General features: G+C 43.8%; 1 protein-coding gene across 1 annotated transcript in view; it reads left to right on the forward strand.

Annotated features, from left to right (window-relative positions):
• PTGFRN (prostaglandin F2 receptor inhibitor) overlaps positions 1 to 16,572 on the forward strand; it is a 65,916-nt gene extending 49,344 nt beyond the window's left edge. The window contains exons 7-9 of the mRNA XM_041420966.1: positions 4,529 to 4,636; positions 11,488 to 11,793; positions 13,039 to 16,572. Of these exons, the coding sequence (XP_041276900.1) occupies positions 4,529 to 4,636; positions 11,488 to 11,793; positions 13,039 to 13,205 (581 nt within the window). The 3' untranslated portion in view covers positions 13,206 to 16,572. The remainder of the gene's footprint in view (positions 1 to 4,528; positions 4,637 to 11,487; positions 11,794 to 13,038) is intronic.
• The last annotated feature ends 669 nt before the right edge of the window (positions 16,573 to 17,241 follow it).

Raw genomic sequence — 17,241 nt, forward strand, 5'->3', positions numbered from 1 at the left:
GATTTAAAGTGTTTGGATTACTGAGCAGGGAAGGAAAGCAGGGAGAAAATGAGGTGATATCAGGTGAAGAGAGCTCAGAATTTGTCTCCAATTTGTAAATCCTTGAGTTGAATAAATTAATCAGCTTGAACTCCTCTTTTCCACCCTGTTGTCCCTTCAGTGTGAATCTGACTGAGCACAAAGTAATAAACAAATCTTGGTTCAGCTTACAAACACTTTTCCCTTTCATTTTTTTTGTGTAGAAGAATTAGCATAGCGCTTAATAGCTGAAAACTGTATCACTGTAGGGTCTGTCTCCTGGAGTTACCTTCCTGGTGATGTGAAATCAACAGTTTGAGCATTGAGATCTGTTATAAAAGGGAACATTCAGAGAAGAGTACACTGAACAAATCCTGCTTCTGGAACCTGGTTTTTCTTTAAGCACTTCTAGATTTGTACTAGTAAACTTCTAACCTCAATTTCTTCACTTTCTGTTTAAAGTTGTGTAGTGTTTTTCAAGTGTTCAGGAGTCAAGAAATGCTCTGAGAACTCTTACCATCCTGACTGCAGATGCTTTTTAATATAAAATTGTTATTACTTTAATAAAGAAGAAAACTTCTTTTAGGGGTTTTATCTAAGCTTACATAAGGCCTTATTTATAGTGAGGAATAGATATTCTTATTTTAAATCAAAGTTCTCAACAGAACATGGCAATTTATGGTGCTTAGCTCTTAGAATTGGGAGTGCTGGTTTGTTTTGTAAATCTGTGCTCTTTAGCTTCCAAATTATCTGAGTGAATGACACTTAACTTCAAATCTGAAGTTACTAAAATCCAGTTATTTCTCAGCTTTCAAGCTCATGAGCAGCTTTTCAGCATTTAACTTTGCTTTGTTCTTGATGAGTTTTACAGGTCATGCTTGATCTGTCAGCCCTGCAATTGAAAGTAAGCTCTGGTTTGTTTATTCTCCCGAGTGACCACTAGGTGCCAATTACAGTATTTCAAACTGTTAAATGCAGGTGGCAAGATGGCCAAAGCCACCTCATCTGTTATCTGCAGAGTTCTGTTTTTCTCGGTGTTAATGTAGCATGAACTCATATCTCACTGAGGGAGAGAGCTCCTGTCACCTCCCCAGCCCTTCCAGTGACACTGAAAGTGCTTGAGCGTGACGGTGCTGAGACCCTGAGCCCGTGTCATCAGTGTCTGCTGGGAGCTGCCTGTTTTACCACATGCCTGTATCTGTAACCTTGGCAGTGAGAACCCTCTTTTTTGTGGGTTTTTTTGGTTGTTTTTTTTTTGTTTTGTTTTTTGTTTTGTTTTGGTTTTTTTTTTTTCCGGTTTTGTCTTGGAGAGCAAAAACTTGAGAAAAGTGCTTGGGTTTTGTGTTCTGAGCCTTGCTTGGTGTGGTCCAGATCCATGGCTTCTTGAACACCGGCTGGGGGAATGGGGCACTCAGCCTCCTGCCTTTTCAGGTTTTTTAAGGGGGGCAATAAATCTCTGAAGGTGCTTTATTCTGTCCTTTCATGCCTGAGGCCCAGGGCACGGGTCATGTGGGCAGAAAGCCTGAGATACCCCCAAAGAAGACATATAACCATAGGAAGATGCAGCCACACAGTTTTTGAGACTGAACTGAGGAACTTTCACTGTAATTAATCTTGCTTAGGTTTTAAAAAAACAATTAAATGTTGTTTTCCCTCTTCAGCTGAAGAGGGAAGAACACAACCCCCAACACACCTCTTGACTATTGATATCCAGTTCTACCACAGGACAGTGATTTCTCCCTGGAGGTAGAAAAGGTAATTTGAAAGAAATGTTACCTGCTAGGGAAATACCTAAAGGGAAAGAACTGTTTGTGCTTTACCAAGGGAAAGCACAATCCTGAAATGCCAGTGCAGCTGATGCCTTGGAGCCTTCCTGCCTGGGAAGTTTTGGCTCTTCATGTGGGAGGCTCAGTGGAGAAGTGCTTGGTGACCCAAACTGAGGAGTGTGTTGGGAGTGCTGCATTTCCATGATGCACAGCCTTTCCTGGCTGAGTGACCTGCCAAGCTCAGCTTTTACCCTTGTGACATCCAGTGGCCAGGAATGCTCTGACTCCACTCCACATCAGTGGTTTGTTGGTTTGCCAGGGTTTGAAGGCAGTTTCTGTTCAATGCAGCAGGTACGTGGACTTTCAGCCTAGAAATAAGGCCTGAAAAACCCCATGTGCCCTCTTGTTTAACCTGCCAGGGCAGGGGTAAGGTTGCCCATCCTTAGCCTGACAGAGTTGGTATCGAGCAGTTCATCTCTCTTGCTCAACTCCTCCCAGCATCCAGCCTGCCTGCTGGAGCAGGGCATGTCCTGTATTCCTGATGTGATGTCACCTCACTTGCTGCAGGATAGACTTAGGATAGACTCTGAGATATGGACAGTATCAGGATTAGTATGGTGCTGTTCTGCCTTTGATCAGTGCAGCAGAGGGACTGTGCTGGGAATGCAGGGATGTTCCTAGCAGATTTTGACAGTCTCTTTATTTCTTTTCTCTGACAGTTCACACACAGCTTGAGATTTTTCTGCTTCTAGTTGGCTGGAGTGCCCTGGTCTGTGTTGCCTTTAATCCCCTAGGATCTTGAACTTCTGTCTGCCCAACTCTGAACAAGAAGATGGAAAATGTCTTGATTTATCTGAGGACAAATAATCAAATTGGCTGCAAGGGGAATATAGTTTGGTGTGTGTGTGTGAATGTCAGGAAACAGACTGAATTCACACAAAACCAGTTTAGACAGATGCTGAGGAAGCATTCAGATTAATCTCTGTTCATCTCCTAGGAAAAGGATCCCATCATGCTGAGCTTAAGTTAGGGCTGCAGCCTGCTTGTGCACTCACTACCTGAGCAGCTGATCTCAGGGTTCTGTGTCTCTTGTTTCCTTAAATGTGTTCTAGCATATAGGAGTCTTGGTTGGTGATCCATTATAACCTCTATTGCATCCCCACCACCCTTTTATCCTTGTTTGGGGAGGGTAATTTGCAGCGTTAATTTTAAGAAAGATCTTCTAGTGTCAAAATGGGTGTCAAACTCTCAGATTGCATGTCTGCATACTACCCTTGTGTACAAAAGTACAGCTGCTTCTGGGGCAGAGCAGAGGGCTGGTGAAAACTGGGGGAGGGGTGATTTTACAAGTTGGAGAAGTAATTATTGCACTGTAGTTGGAATTAATTTCTTAGTGTGCTGTGTATTTTCTGTTGGCCAAAATAAGCCAGGCCCTTGACTCTAGAAAATTTGCACCAAAAATTATAGCTCTAGCTTCATGATACATCCAAGTTTCTTTTCAGAATCTCAGTTTGGGAATGGTGTGGTAACTGTGTGCCATGTAGTGAGCTATCAGTGTAGAAACCTGTTGAGAGGTCAAGGTACAAGTGGTTGTTTTGGATGATTTCCTAAAGTGTTCTTCATTTAAAGCATTGTTTGCTACTGATCTTCAGTGGATTTGAAATGTAGGGTTCTTGTATTAAAGTAGTAGCAGTTGAGAGTGGAGGAGAGCAAATAAACAGCTTTTTCTTTCCTCCCAAGCCACCCTTCTCTGCTTGTTGTTGCTGCTGCTGCTGTGCCAGAAGTAGGTGAGCCAGGTAATAATGGGAGTCTAGGGAGTGTAAAAAGGGTTACTTTTTAATCTGAGTCCCAAGTTTCTTCTTGGCTTCCCTGGCTCTTTCCCCCAAAGTCATCCTGGAGGTCACCATTGGGATCAGCTTTCCTTCTACTTGTCTCCTTTACCTTGATTAGTAAGAGAAATCACAGAGGTGTTTTGGTACATTCTTGAGTTTCTTCCCTGTGAAATAGAGAGTATTAACAATGGTGGCATATCTGAAGAGTTGTGATTTTGTTACTTTTGCGCTAGAGATGCAGCTGTTGTCAAAATTCGGGGAAGTTTTGGTTTTTTAACCTATGCATGTCAGAAGTCTTTTAAAACATCACAGTGTTGTCATGGTATCTGAGTATTTCAAAACAGCCTAATGGTTTTCACTGATATCATCACCACTTTGCAGCTGAAGGAGTTACTGTACCCTTGGGCTTTCAGACATCTTCAGAAGAAGCTATCTGTGGCAGAGCCTGAAGGAAAAACCACAGAAAAGTATTATCAGATGCACTACTTGTATTGTCTGTTCCAGTGTAGAACCATTGGTATTGTTAAGATACTGTTTTGCTTTAACTTGAATTCCTATTAACAGCCTCAACAAAAAGATCCATTCTGGATTAGCCTGAAGATCTGAACTCCCATGCTCTTAAAGGAGTCACCAGTGGAAGACCAGCTCCTCTTGTGCTGGAGAGCAGAAGGCAGATTTGGGCAGCAGCCTCTGTGTTGGGTGAAAGGTCTGATGGTTTGGGTACTTTGTCTTAGTACAGGATTAAATGGCTAACAATGAACAACTATTTTACAATGAACTTAAATTGCTGCTTATCCCTACTTCAGAACTCTGTCTCCACAAACTAGGAGAGGATGCTTCAAAAATGCGCAAGAAAGGTGTTTGACAGTGAAATAAAGCCCATCATGAATAACTGTGGTTACTCTTTTCTAGGTCCTGTGTTCAATGTCTCAGTGCATTCTGACAGCCCAACGATTTACCAGGGTGAGGTGGCAGATTTGCTGTGCATCGTCACAACGGAAGGAATGCCACTTGAGCCAGGTATTTCAGCAAAATTATTTCACCTGTAACTCATTTGCCTTCAGAAGTTAGAGCCCTATGTCCTTTGAGTGAGGCTGGAGAGCTGAGAACCAACAATTCTGTAGAGCTAGATAAAAGCAGGACAGTGTGCTTGCTTTTATACAACTCAATTTAAAGCAAGTTTTTTTTTTCATTTCACTTCCTGAGGGGAGAGGGAAAAAAATGTTCTTACCATCAAACCCCCTCTGCTGTCCCCACCAACTGACCCCACTGCGGGTAATCTCAACCTACAATCATCAGATGGGCCATGAAAACTACTCCTATTTCCTTTAAATGGTAAGGAGATCCATTGGCTAAACCATTTAGAAGAAAATGGTCATCTGTAAAGAAATCCTAGACACCTGGCCAGTCAGCTTCTCACTTCAGAGTGAGTTTAATGCTTAAGGTAAATCTAAAAATCGTAATAATTGGCTGCTGCAGCCTAAATGCCAAAATGAATGTTCATTGCCTTCAGAGTTGAGCATCCTTTTTTATGTGGAAGAAAGAAATACAGTACCTCATTCCTGTGAGAAGGGTAGGAGACGCAGAAGCAAATTTTTATGGAGAGCTGTAAAGTTCAAAGATTTGCTCAAAACCTAGCTGCTTGCCAAGCATTGTCTGAGCTGCTTTTCATCAAAATGCTGTGAAAGTAACTCTCTTTCTTATACCCAGAATTTGGGTTTGGAGTCAGTTGAATCATTATGTATATGGATATAAGCATCTCTTGAAAATAAATCTACTAATATATATGTAAATATAAATATATGTGAATATATCTAAAGTTATCATGATTTATGCCAAACTTAAAAGCCTACACATAAACCACTACAAAAGAGGTGCTGTGCAGAAAATATTACTTATGATGTAGTAGCTGATGAGATGAGGTACCAGGCTTAGTAAAGGCCCATCACTTTGAAATTACAAGAAGTCTGTTCTACATTAAATCTGAGCATGGCAGGGAAGCAATTTGCTAGATTACAGTCGTGTGCTGCCTGTGAAAAAATGATAGAAGTCTGTAGATTGTATTATTGAAATGCTTGGTAGGGAGGAAAAGCTGAGTAAACTTTATTGCTGTCAAAAGACTCATAGCCTGGGATATTGGGCACAGCAAGCAGCAACGTGTGCCTGTGCATCTACCTCAGCCTGTCCTGTGGCTTCTGCTCAGCAGGAAGCCTCTTCCACGTTGAGGTGTGCTCAAGCTCTTACAGGTATTGTGGTGAGGCAGTACCCAGAGCAGCTGCCTTCCTTTCCAAAGCAATAATTGCTGACAGGGAGCAGCTGCTGCTTCTGCGGGTGCTCGACAGCCTAAATAAGCTCGGCGTTGCCTTGTGAAAGAGGCCTCAGCATCCCTGACTCACTTAAAACTTGAAAACTGGAACACAAGTTTCACCTGAATATGAGGAGGAACTTCTGTACTGTGAGGGTAACACAGGTTGTACAGAGATGTTGTGGAGGCTCCTTCTCTGGAGAGATTCAAAAGCCTTCTGGACAGAATCCTGTGTCATGTGCTCTGGGGTTACTCTTGAGCAGGGAGGTTGGACCATATGACCTCCAGTGGTCCCTTCCAGCCTTAACCATGCTGTGAAAAGAGGCCACTTAATAGCAGTGGGACTCTCCTGTCAGGGCTTCACTGCAGTCGGGTTTGGGATGGGTTTGTGTGTATTTGGTACCTTGAGACTGGGAGGAACACAGACAATATAAAGATAATCAAAAAGGTTGAAGTAAAAAGGTATTGCCTTTTGAGGAGCTGCTCATCACAGCACAGTTAAGTTTTAACTTGGCAACTTCACAAGGGTTTGTGGGTGTCTGTTGAATTGATAGATTATCCCTGGAGCTGGAGATGATGCTGTTTCCAGCAGTCATGGGCAACCAGAGCAGAGTCTTAAATGTCAGCACTGTAATCTGTTCCATAGCTGGGTAATGTCATCTTGGACATGGCAGACCTCTGTGGTGTTTTTTAATCTTGTTTCTTTCATGTTGGTGGTTTGTTTGGTTTCTTTCTTTTTCAGTCTATAATGGGGCAGATGAGGCACAGACAAGTAAACCTAGAGAGGAGTAAAATGTGGCATTTTGGCAGGCTTTGAGGGGGCTTCTCAGTCCATGCTCTGAGCCCCCAGTTGCAGGATGAGCAGGATTTGGGGGCCTAACCAGTCATGCTGTGTGATGAAACACAGTCCTTGCTGGTCCCCTGGATGAGACTGGCAGAAGAGCTGCAGGGAACAGCTGGAATTGATGCAGGGTGCGCAGATCCTTCATCCATCTGCCTTCTTGGCCTTGGGAGCTGGAGGGGGCTGATGGAGCAGGTCAGAGAAAGGGCTGAAGGGCTTGTATGGTAGCAAACATGTAGTAGTAACCTCACTGGTAATCTTACTCCTCTGTATCCCATCTCTAATCTGTCTTTATGCTGTGTCAGTATCACAATTTAATTCACAATTGGAATGGAGGACTTGCTTTTTAAATTAGTGCCAAATGTTAGACAGACTGTGAAAATAACAGGGCTGTCTCATCCCACTGGGGACATGAGGAATGCTGTTAGGGAAAGCCTACACCTGGCATTTAGAGAAGCAAGGCAAGAGTTATCAGCATCTTCTGGAAGAAAACAGATGGCTGCAGTACAGACATGGTCATTCCATTTGGGAATGTGACGAGAAAGGAGAAAAGAGCAAATGCATTTGACTCCCTTCTGAGTGGTGTGGTGGCTTTCAAGGCCATCTGTACTACTTGTGTCAGATTTGCTGCAGGGCTGTGGTGTGGGATCGCCCGTGAGCAGAGGAGGAGCAGGATGTTTCCTAAGATATCCTGCTAGATGCCCATCCTTTGAATGTATTTGGTATGCCAGGCAGCTCTTCTCTTGTGCACACAGACACCCAACTTTGCAGGCAGGCATGTGCATTAGTATGTGTGCCTCCTGTAGTACATTGGTGTCAGGTGCCACCTCTTCTCCCTCTTTGTATGCACAATCAGAAAAATAAAGTACTTCCAATGAGCTGAAAAAAAGTTAAATGACCAGTTTATCTTTGTCAGTGCCATTTGTTAGTTAGATTGATCCTTTATTGTTATTTTATTTATTTTTATTCTAGAGGCATCACTTATGGTTTGAACCTTTTTCTGATGGAGGCAGCTCACAATGCTTTCAGTGTGTGTTTGTGTGTATCCACCCTGTGGGAAATTTTCAAAAGGGTAGAAAAGGTTTTGGCGTGACTGCTACATGCTTTAATTTCCTCTGCTTCTTTGAGACCCCGCTGAAATCGAGTGTGTGTTACTAAGCCCAGTACATGGCAGCTACTGCTCCATCTAAAGAAGTGCTCCTTTGGTTTGGCAGCTGTGGTTGGTGCTCTGAATTGATACGAGGGGAATATGTGTGTGTGTCAGTGGGGAATAGTAGTTCTTCTGTGCCCTGAAGATATAAAAGCTGCTTCTGATACTTCTGTTGAATACACATTTTCACAAATGATCTCTCTAGACTTCCCAGTTCACCCATTCTTGGGCTGTGTGCTTAGGGATTTAAAAGTATTACTTGCTGTGTCTGAAAGGAGATGTGGGGTTTTTTTATCTGCTCCAGCCGGACCCAATGGGCACTCTGGAGAATTTAACAAAACCAGCTTGTTTACCCCTTATATGGCTTGAAGTGGTTTGCTCAGCTCTCTAGGAAGCCCTATTCAACCTCATTTAAATGTAGTAAACAAAAAGGGTCTCAAAATTGTGATTCAGCACTGTAACAGGATGCTGAGAGAGTTCCATTCTAAGCAGTGGAAGCGTATAGTTCCTAAGAAGCTGGTCTAGAAATAGGATTCCCTCTTTTGAGGAGTGATTGGTCAGGGAAGTAGCTAAGACCCAGACAGCTTAGCCCTGTGTGTCAAATCGAAAAGTGCAAAAGATGTGCTTTACATGTTGATGATCCTCGCTGGCTGAGGAGGGGAGGAAGCACAGCAGCACTGCTAACTCTGCTCCCAGAGCTCTGGAGTGGCCAGCTCCCAGTGCTCTCTGCTCCTTTAGGGTTGCATGTCCTGGTGGCACTGAGGTCCTTGATGCCCTTGTGGGCACTGGGATGTTGCGCTTCGCTGTGGGGCACACTACTGACTGTGGCACAGAAAGAACCAGGAAAAGAAACCTTTGAGTGTGAGTGTGGTTCTTGAAGTGGAATTTTTGTAGATTTGGGTCAAAACTTGAGAGTGACTTGTCAGCATTGATGCAAGGTGTGTGGAATGAGGCAGATGCCTAGTGTGTGACCTGTTTTATGTCAGTGAATCTACATATTTATTAGCACTCGGGAGCTGCTAGGCATGTTCATCTCTCATATTTGGAGAGCACCTGATTTATGTCCTGGCTTTACTAAATTTGTCTGTGTTTTTATTGCATGAAACCCAGAGATATATAGAAATGAATCAGATGACTTTGCTGTATTAAGCTATTTCAAGGAGGATAGTGGCAGAGTGCTCGGAGCTAAATCCTCCCTCTGACTGTCTGTAGTGAGTCACTAATTGCAAACTGTATACTGGCTAATAAAATATGTTGGCATAATAATGTTGTCCGACGTTGTAATTACAGAAGATAGATTCAGATATTTCAAAATGACAGCAAGTGCCTCTACTCATGTGAAGGGACGGGAACTTCAAATTATCTGAGAGGCAAAAGAAGGAATTCTTCAAAGCTGCTTGAGGATCTGAAGACTAGATTATTATTATCTTATAATATCTAAATTTATTGCTTAAGCAAGGTCAGTGGTGTGTTAAGTATAATTTGACTTAGCCTATAAGGTGTCCATATGCTCCTACAGCACCTGGAAGCACAAGAGCAAGCGTCAGTCTTGGATCTTTGGAAGGAATTGGTCATTCCCAACGTGACTGCCTGTGGACCAGTGCTATTACTATATTTGGCATAAACAGACAGCAGGGATGAAGAGTGGTTTCTATAAACAGTGCTCTCTCCAGCAGAGGCCCTGTTTCCCATAGACATTTGGATGAGTGCACAAAGCAGAGGTCAAAGTTTGGTCTCTTTGACTGAACATGTGTTTGTGGTAATTTTTATTAACTTTGGTTTCAAGGGAAGTGGTCCGAGTGCTTTGCCAAGTAACTCGTAGTAGCATTTGTAGGATGAGAGGCACGAGGGATTGCTCTGAGGGCTGCTGGTCCATGTGACCTATGCTGAACCCCATGTAGGACTGGGACACTTGCTCCTGCTGTAGGGCTGCAAAGCAGGCCAGGTGCTCTCCCGAGGTTCTTGCACTGCCCAGAACACCAGGCTGTGGCAGGCAGGGCAGAAAACTGGCTGGTGTCCCAAAACAGTTTGGTCATACACTGTCTCTGGTAGGAACATGTGCTTTCTTGTGTTTTTGTTTTGTTTCTGTAGATGTGTGTAAAACCAGTGCACCTTAGGAAGGACTTAATTATACCCCAAACACTGGTTTGTTTGGCTTTTTTTTCTGCAGTAAGGAGGAATGTCTCAGATGGCCAGCTGATAATATACTTCAAGTAAAAGAGCTGAGGCTGTCCCTTTACTTTAAAATATGCAGGTTCCCTTCTTTTCCAAAGTGCTAGCTTGCCTGATAGACATAAAAATCATCTTCACTTAGATAAGTAAACAATTTCAGTACAACAGCAGCCTTAGGGCTTCAGTTATTCCATTACCCTGGAGGTCAAATGTGAAAGTTTAAGAGAAAAGCAAACTCAGTTAGCCAAAAGATCAGTTTCAAAGCAGATTGCTAGCACTGTATTTTTCAGAGCTCTCAATACTAGAAAATGGAGATTTGATACATTGCCAAGAATCACTGGGACTGCCTTAGGTGTGCACACACTGTACCAGTACTCCAGACTCAGGACAGAAATAGTAACTACTGTCTCCACTTCAGGCCCATTGGTTTGTGATGTGCCAGGAAGGAAGACCTGTGAGGAAACAAGTGAGCAGGCTTTCCTGCCTGTGCTGTGGGTCATGCCAGGTTTCAGACTCTGACAGGTGTGGCTGGGCTCATGATAGCAAAGAATAGCGGTGATTTTGAAAGTAGATACTCAGCTACATCTGCCTAATAGGCTTAGGTCTGAGATCTGCTAATGAGATCAATAGGACCTTGCATGAGCACACAGCGAGCTGGATGTGCTGATGGACTCTGACTACCTGTCAGCTGTGTTAAAAGTGTAAGTTCCTGCAAATCCATATTATAGACTGTGTCTTTGGGTGGTGAAACTTGTACAAGGCATCATTCTGATGTGTCACAGTAACCCACAACTCTGGGAAAAATGTACAAAAGCAGCATGGTCAGGCTTTGCTCCTGAATGTTTTGTAGTGTTGCAGGTAATCTTTTGTGTGTTGTGCAGAATATGTGTTAATTTAGGCAAACTCTAAGGAAGGGGCCTTCAGGATAGAGCCTTCTGATCTTGTGGTTGTGTAGGCCCTCATGAAGGCAGTGACTGCAAATCACTCTCTGCTAGCCAATGTCTAGCACTCCCACTCCCATTCACTAATGGTGCAGCATAACTCTAGAACTTCTTATGAAACTAAGCCTGCTTGGTAAAAACTTCGAGTTAAATACAAATTTCAGAATAGCAGACAGAAAGGCAAGAAATCACTTCTGTGTCATCCCTGTGGTAAGTCACCCTTTCCGTATAACTCCATTCTTCCTGTCAGTGCATTTCATTGCAGTTCACTGCTTGAATCTTCCTAGAAAGGACATGTTCACGAGACTCTCTCTTTTTCTTTCTGTTTTCTTCTTTTATTTCCCCCTCTGTTGTCAGACCATTGTGTTGCTTACAGATTAACCTTTCTGCTGAGAAATGGCACTGTGAATGCTTTTCAGGACTCACCAACACGTCTGAATTCTTCTTTGTCCCCAAACACAGATGATATGTCCTTTGATGTCTCCTGGTTTGCCGTGCGCTCCTTTGCCCTGGACAGAGAGCCCATCTTGCTGGCCTCGCTGGACCGCAGGGGCATTGTGACACAGAGCAGGAGGAACGGGAGCAGCGAGCTCAGCCTGGAGAGGATCAGCCCTCTGGAGTTCCGGCTCCGCGTGCACGGCTGCGAGGACCACGACTTTGGGAACCACTACTGCGTGGTGACCCCGTGGGTGCGGTCTGCCACGGGCGTGTGGCAGCGGGAGCCTGACATCAAAGCCAAGCCCATCTTTCTGTCTGTGAAAATGGATGGTGAGAGACTGGAACATGTGTTACTCAGTTTGGGTTTTAACACCTTATTATGTCTTTTTGTGGCAAACATTCGCCATAACTGCTTTTAAAGGTGCCTCTGGTAATCTCATTAGATTTTGTCATCTTTTTTTATGGTTAGCAATTTCTCATTGAAGATTCTTCAGAGTAGAAGAATCTGTTCTGCCTAAACAATTGATAGATATAAGATTGGAGCATTTTCTTTCCTGATCACCTCCTGGTGATGTTTTCCATAGCTGAGGCATCTTTCAGTCAAGGGCAGAGCATTCTCTCCAAGTGTTAACCCTTCTGCTGCCTGCTAGGGGAAGCCTTGGTTTGCAGATGGGGTGTGTGAATTAGTCACACTGTGGTTAGTGTCAAAGCTGAGAAGAGACAAATCAGAGCTCTGACTCCTTCCTCCCTCTCTAATGACAAGACATGTTGCTCCCTGCACTTTGTGCCTTGTCTCCTTTCCACCCAGAGTTGCAAGTGTTGCTAGACTTCATGAGCAGGAAGTCGCACACTAGATACTGCATTCAGAAATCAACTAAGGAGTAAAATGAATACAGGAGGGGTTTTGAACTAGTTGCTTTCTTGATATTTCCAGGAGAGGTCATTTTTGGAAGTTCCATGAACTTGAAATGAAGAAGAAGCTTTTGTTCTCCCCACTGTGCTGATAACTATTACAATTGGACTTTCCAAACCCCTTTCAGTACTTACTGCCTTTTAACTGAGCAGTAGGTACTTCAAAATCTTTTTTTTTTTTTTGTTTAGGAACCAGCTTTGAAGGTTGATTAGATAGGGCAAATATATAGTAATTCTAATAATTCAGAACACAAAGGAGTCCACTCCTTGCTTTTTGGAAAAGCATTACAAAGAATGCAGCCACACTCTGACGGGGAAACTATCCAATATTTTGTTTGGATAAATGTGTGAGAGGATGACTCTTGAAATAAACTCCACTTTGCTATCTCACTCCAAGGTTCTTCTGGTGCTTCCAGCCTCTTCAAGGCCTTGACATTTTAGAGGAAGAATTAGGGTGAAGAGGAAAGGGAGAGACTAAAAGACCAATTTTTCAAACCTGGGAAGATGAAAACCAAGAAGGAAAATTAGAGTAATTTCTTTCTGAAATAATTAATCTGCCCCTGATTGAGTAATGTGGAATTTTCTCCTTTTTCAGGCAAGAAGAAATAAAGGGGATGTCTGAATTTCTCAGTGATATCTAATGACTCTGCCTTCCTTTTTCAGTTCTGAATGCTTTCAAGTACCCCCTGTTGATTGGCATCGGTCTGGCCACTGGCATTGGACTCCTGTCCTGCCTTATTGGCTACTGCAGCTCCCGTTGGTGCTGCAAGAAGGAAGTGCAGGAAACGAGACGAGAGCGTCGCCGGCTGATGTCGATGGAGATGGACTGAGCGCTGAGCTGGACACACTTGCATTTCAGGAGAGACTCACGGGGCTCTTGGATTGTGTTGAGACACTTGCTCACAGGCCCAGACAAGACAGTGCGTTTGCTCTCTGATTTCAGCCTGGACCTCAAGCTTCTCCTCGTTACACATCATGTCCTGAGAACAATCAGGCCGTATTTAGCAACTTGGGAGTTCCCCTTTTCCAGCAGCACTTTCTGCATAGGGATCATGTCCTTCTAATGTGCAAACTGTTGAGCCTTCTTTCAGCAGGGCCCTGTGACAAAATTCATCAATGTTTTGTTTATTTGTTCATTGGATTTTTTTCCCTCCTCCTTGTGGTTTTGGAAAGATGTCCCTGTAGGAAAGCAAGGTGGGCAGGATGGTGAATGGGAAAGAGGCTGGTAAAAGTGTTAGACTTTCACTGTATTAACCAATCTGCCTTTCCCCTCTGTCCCTTTCACACCATCGTGTTCCCTTTCTCTTTCCACCTTGGTATCTCAGAGACTGCTCTGTGCTGGGTTGAAGGCTGGGGAAGGTTCCTGTGCTGGAGCCATCATGAGGCTGTTCTGGAAAAGAATTGTTTTATGGTTGTTAGCATGCCTTCTCTTCCCTGGCTTTCCAAGAGATTGCAGTTAATCCTGACACATAACTTGCCTGATGGAGGTCTTTGAAGCACTTTTTAAAAACCTTTTATCTTCAGTGCTCAAATCTCTTAGCTGTGGTGAGTAGAGACTAACTTGGCAACCCTGAAGAGTCAATTCTCAGAAAAGCATTTGAGGGATGACTGCCTGTGGCCACCTTCTCCCACACCCTTCCACCTTCTCTTCTCCCCACTACAGCTGCTCACATCGTGCCTGAGACCCTGTTCTGCTTGTGGCAGGGGGGCACGTGGTATCTAGGGACAAGGCTCAGCCTTCTGCTGGCCTCATCAGGGAGGTTGGAGACCTTGCTCCCCAGGTGATGGTGTGACCGATGAAAATAATGAGAGATGGATCTTCATCTGCAGTTGGCCAAGTGATCATGTTTAGAGACTTGTAAACTATGTGTTACCAAATGCACAGTCCAGACTTCAGTGCTGCTTCTGCCAGTCACTCACTGGTAACCCTCAAACCTGTGAGCAGAATCTGAGATCTGCAGTAGCTGCAGTGCAGCTCAGAGTAGGAATAAGAGCAAGCCCAAGAGGGCAGCAAGAATCCTTCAGGTTCCAAGGGCCCTGGTCTTGAGCATGGGCTTGCAGCGGGGCTTTCCCCATGGGCTTGAGACCTATTCCTCGGTGCTATAGTATGGAACTCCTGCTTTGGTCTTCCAAATACACTGACCTGGCTCCTGAGAGGGAGAAGCATCTTTGCCAGGCAGTTCTGTCTTCCCAGCATGGCTGGTGTTCTAAGCAATAAAGGTCAGAATAAAGATATTGTGTACAAATCATCAAGGAAGTAGGACTTTACCACAGTCTGATGTTGCAGCCGTGGTTTGGTTTGCATCAAGAAGGATGAGAAATGCAGAGATGAGGCCAGGGCTCAATCCTTACCATGGCTTTTAAAAGATGGTAAAGAGCATCCGTGGAAGGTGGTGGCTGTGGTGTGCTGTTGCCTGATTAGACATTAGTTATGTCCTAGACAATCTGCTTCTCTAATAGCTCATCCCACTGCATATTCCAGGGGAGCTGCAGGTCTGGTATCTGGCCTAGGAAGGTTTTTTGTCTTAGCGTGGATTGTTTTTTTCTGCCTTGCATTGTGACCTTTGTTCTGAGGGCGATGTGAAGGGGTTTTCCAGAAGGCTGCTCTGTGTCCTGAGTGTGAACATGCATGCAGTCTCATCTCTCTGCATAGAGGTGTCCAGGGATTTTTGAAAGATGAGTATGAAACATCCTCAAAATGGGCTTAATTCGCAGAGTTGGGGCTTGCAAGTTTTTATTTAAGACATTTCATATAATATTCCAAAACTGGGACCCCCAGACCTATGAACCTCTGAAAGACTTTGGCCTGAAGGAGCAAAAGCAAGTTTTCTTTCTGGCCTGATGTTTTTCTTTCTGGAAGAGCTCTGAAAAGGCCTCTGTTGCAGGCAGACTTAGCTTCCTAAAGAACAGGGCAGAAGCAGTCTCCAGCTTCCACTGTGAAAGCCCAGAAATCTGTAGCAATGCTTTCCAAAGGAAGGGAGTTCAGGAAAAGATTCTCTCAGATACTACTTTGACAGCAACAATTTTTCTTCCTCTCCTGTCTCTACTGTAGTGAAATCCTGCTTTTTCCTGGGATGTTATGAAACACTATTCTGATGTTTGGATGCTGGCTGTTCTAGCAGCTTCTTTCCTGCATTAACATCTGCTTTCTTCTCAGAAGGCTTGTGGCACTGGGGCATCTTGGGAGGGGTGGAAGTGGTGGTGAAGTTCTAAGCACAGCATCAGTCACTTTTTGTCCTGGCAGACTGACTCCTTGTCTATCTATGCCCTTGGTAAAGTTTTAGGGGGAGAGGATCATGACCGTAATGCAATAATTAGGGAATGGATGAGCAGGGCAATAATTAGGGAACGGATGAGCCAGCTCTTCCCAAACACATAATATAGCACACTTCCTCCCTGCTGGAAAAAAACTCAGGGTTATTTTGGTCAGGGCTCCCTTCTTCTCTAGTGAAAGGTCCCCATGTCCTTATCTAATGCTGACCTTCCTCCACAGCCCATAAAAAACCATCTTTGTCACTCCAAGTGAAGGAAGTTTGCCACTAGCTTGTACTGCTGACAGCCCCTGGGAAGGCAATGCTGCATCCCATCCCACCCTGTATTTGCTGTAGTTGGAAGGCTAGAAGCTGATGGGCTAGACCTAGCCCCCAGGTTTCCTTCTACTTGTGCCAATTTTGTATTATCCCCTTTTTTAAAAATAGAGTGTGAATCTTCTCTCTAAGGGAAAAAAAAGAGTCTAGGTCACTTTTCATGTTTTTTATTATTATTGTTATTATTATTTTGTGTGTGACCAGGGTTTGTGTGAGTGGAGGTGTGTGTGCATCTGGTTGTGTATTAAACCTGCAGAGTATCAGAAGAGTAAGCTGCCTGTGGTGCAGTACAAGCATCCATATCCTCCCTGCTGCAACCTGTGGTATTGTCAAAGTATCCTAAGGGCTCACATTGATCTTCCTCTGTTTGCATTGCCACGTCTCCTGGTTAAGCTGGTAAATTCCTCCAGGCACTTGGAATTTCGATCCAGGGCAACCTTGAACATCATACAGCAGAAGGGCAAGATGTTTTCTTTCTTTTGTTTTAATTTCAAAGTTATAAAATAAAGTTTTGGGCACAATTCTGGAATGCAGGTACTGAATAGTTCTAACAATTCTGTGTAAAATGTTTCTTTTTATGTTTAAAATAAAGAGCGAGCCTTTTTGATTATGTCTGTGCTGTGGGTCTGGATGTTTGAGCTAGGGGCAGTTCTTTCCTTGTTCCCTGCATGTGTGCAGACACTATTGTTGAAGGTATAAAATGTAAACCTCACAGTCCTGTTTCCAGCACTGTTTGCCCTGTAAAATAAGCATGAACCCTATTTTTACAGGAAGTTTTAAATATTTGCCTACATTTCTGGGATGAATTGGGAAGCATAATTATTTTCTGAGTCTATTGTGTTTCTACCCCACTGTAAGTCATCCTTTTTGTTGGGAGAGTTTTATTTTGATTAGCTAAGGACAGGAGTCACAGTTGGGAGTGTATTTTTAATATCTGCTGTAAAACCTGCTGTCAGATGTTGAGTCTTCCTTGACTCCTTCATGAGGCTTCTCATTTCCAAGGTACCAGGAGGAAAAGCAATAGTGTTGGAAGAAAACTTCCTGCTTTCTTTGCCAATGGCTGAATTTAGGATGTTTTTTTACCCCAGCAACCATGCAAAGACACTGAAATAATACAGCAAGGAGGTGACTTGCTGCCATGGTTTGATCCCAGCTGGCAGCCAAGCCCCACACAGCCACTTGCTCACTCCCACACCAATGGGATGGAGGAGAGAATTGGGAGGGTAAAAGTGAAAAAAATACCTGTGTTGAGATAAAGACAGTTTAACAGGGAAAGAAA

This window comes from Onychostruthus taczanowskii, unplaced genomic scaffold (genome assembly GCF_017590055.1).
Source record: "Onychostruthus taczanowskii isolate IOZ18803 unplaced genomic scaffold, ASM1759005v1 scaffold67, whole genome shotgun sequence".
Classification (NCBI taxonomy): domain Eukaryota; kingdom Metazoa; phylum Chordata; class Aves; order Passeriformes; family Passeridae; genus Onychostruthus; species Onychostruthus taczanowskii.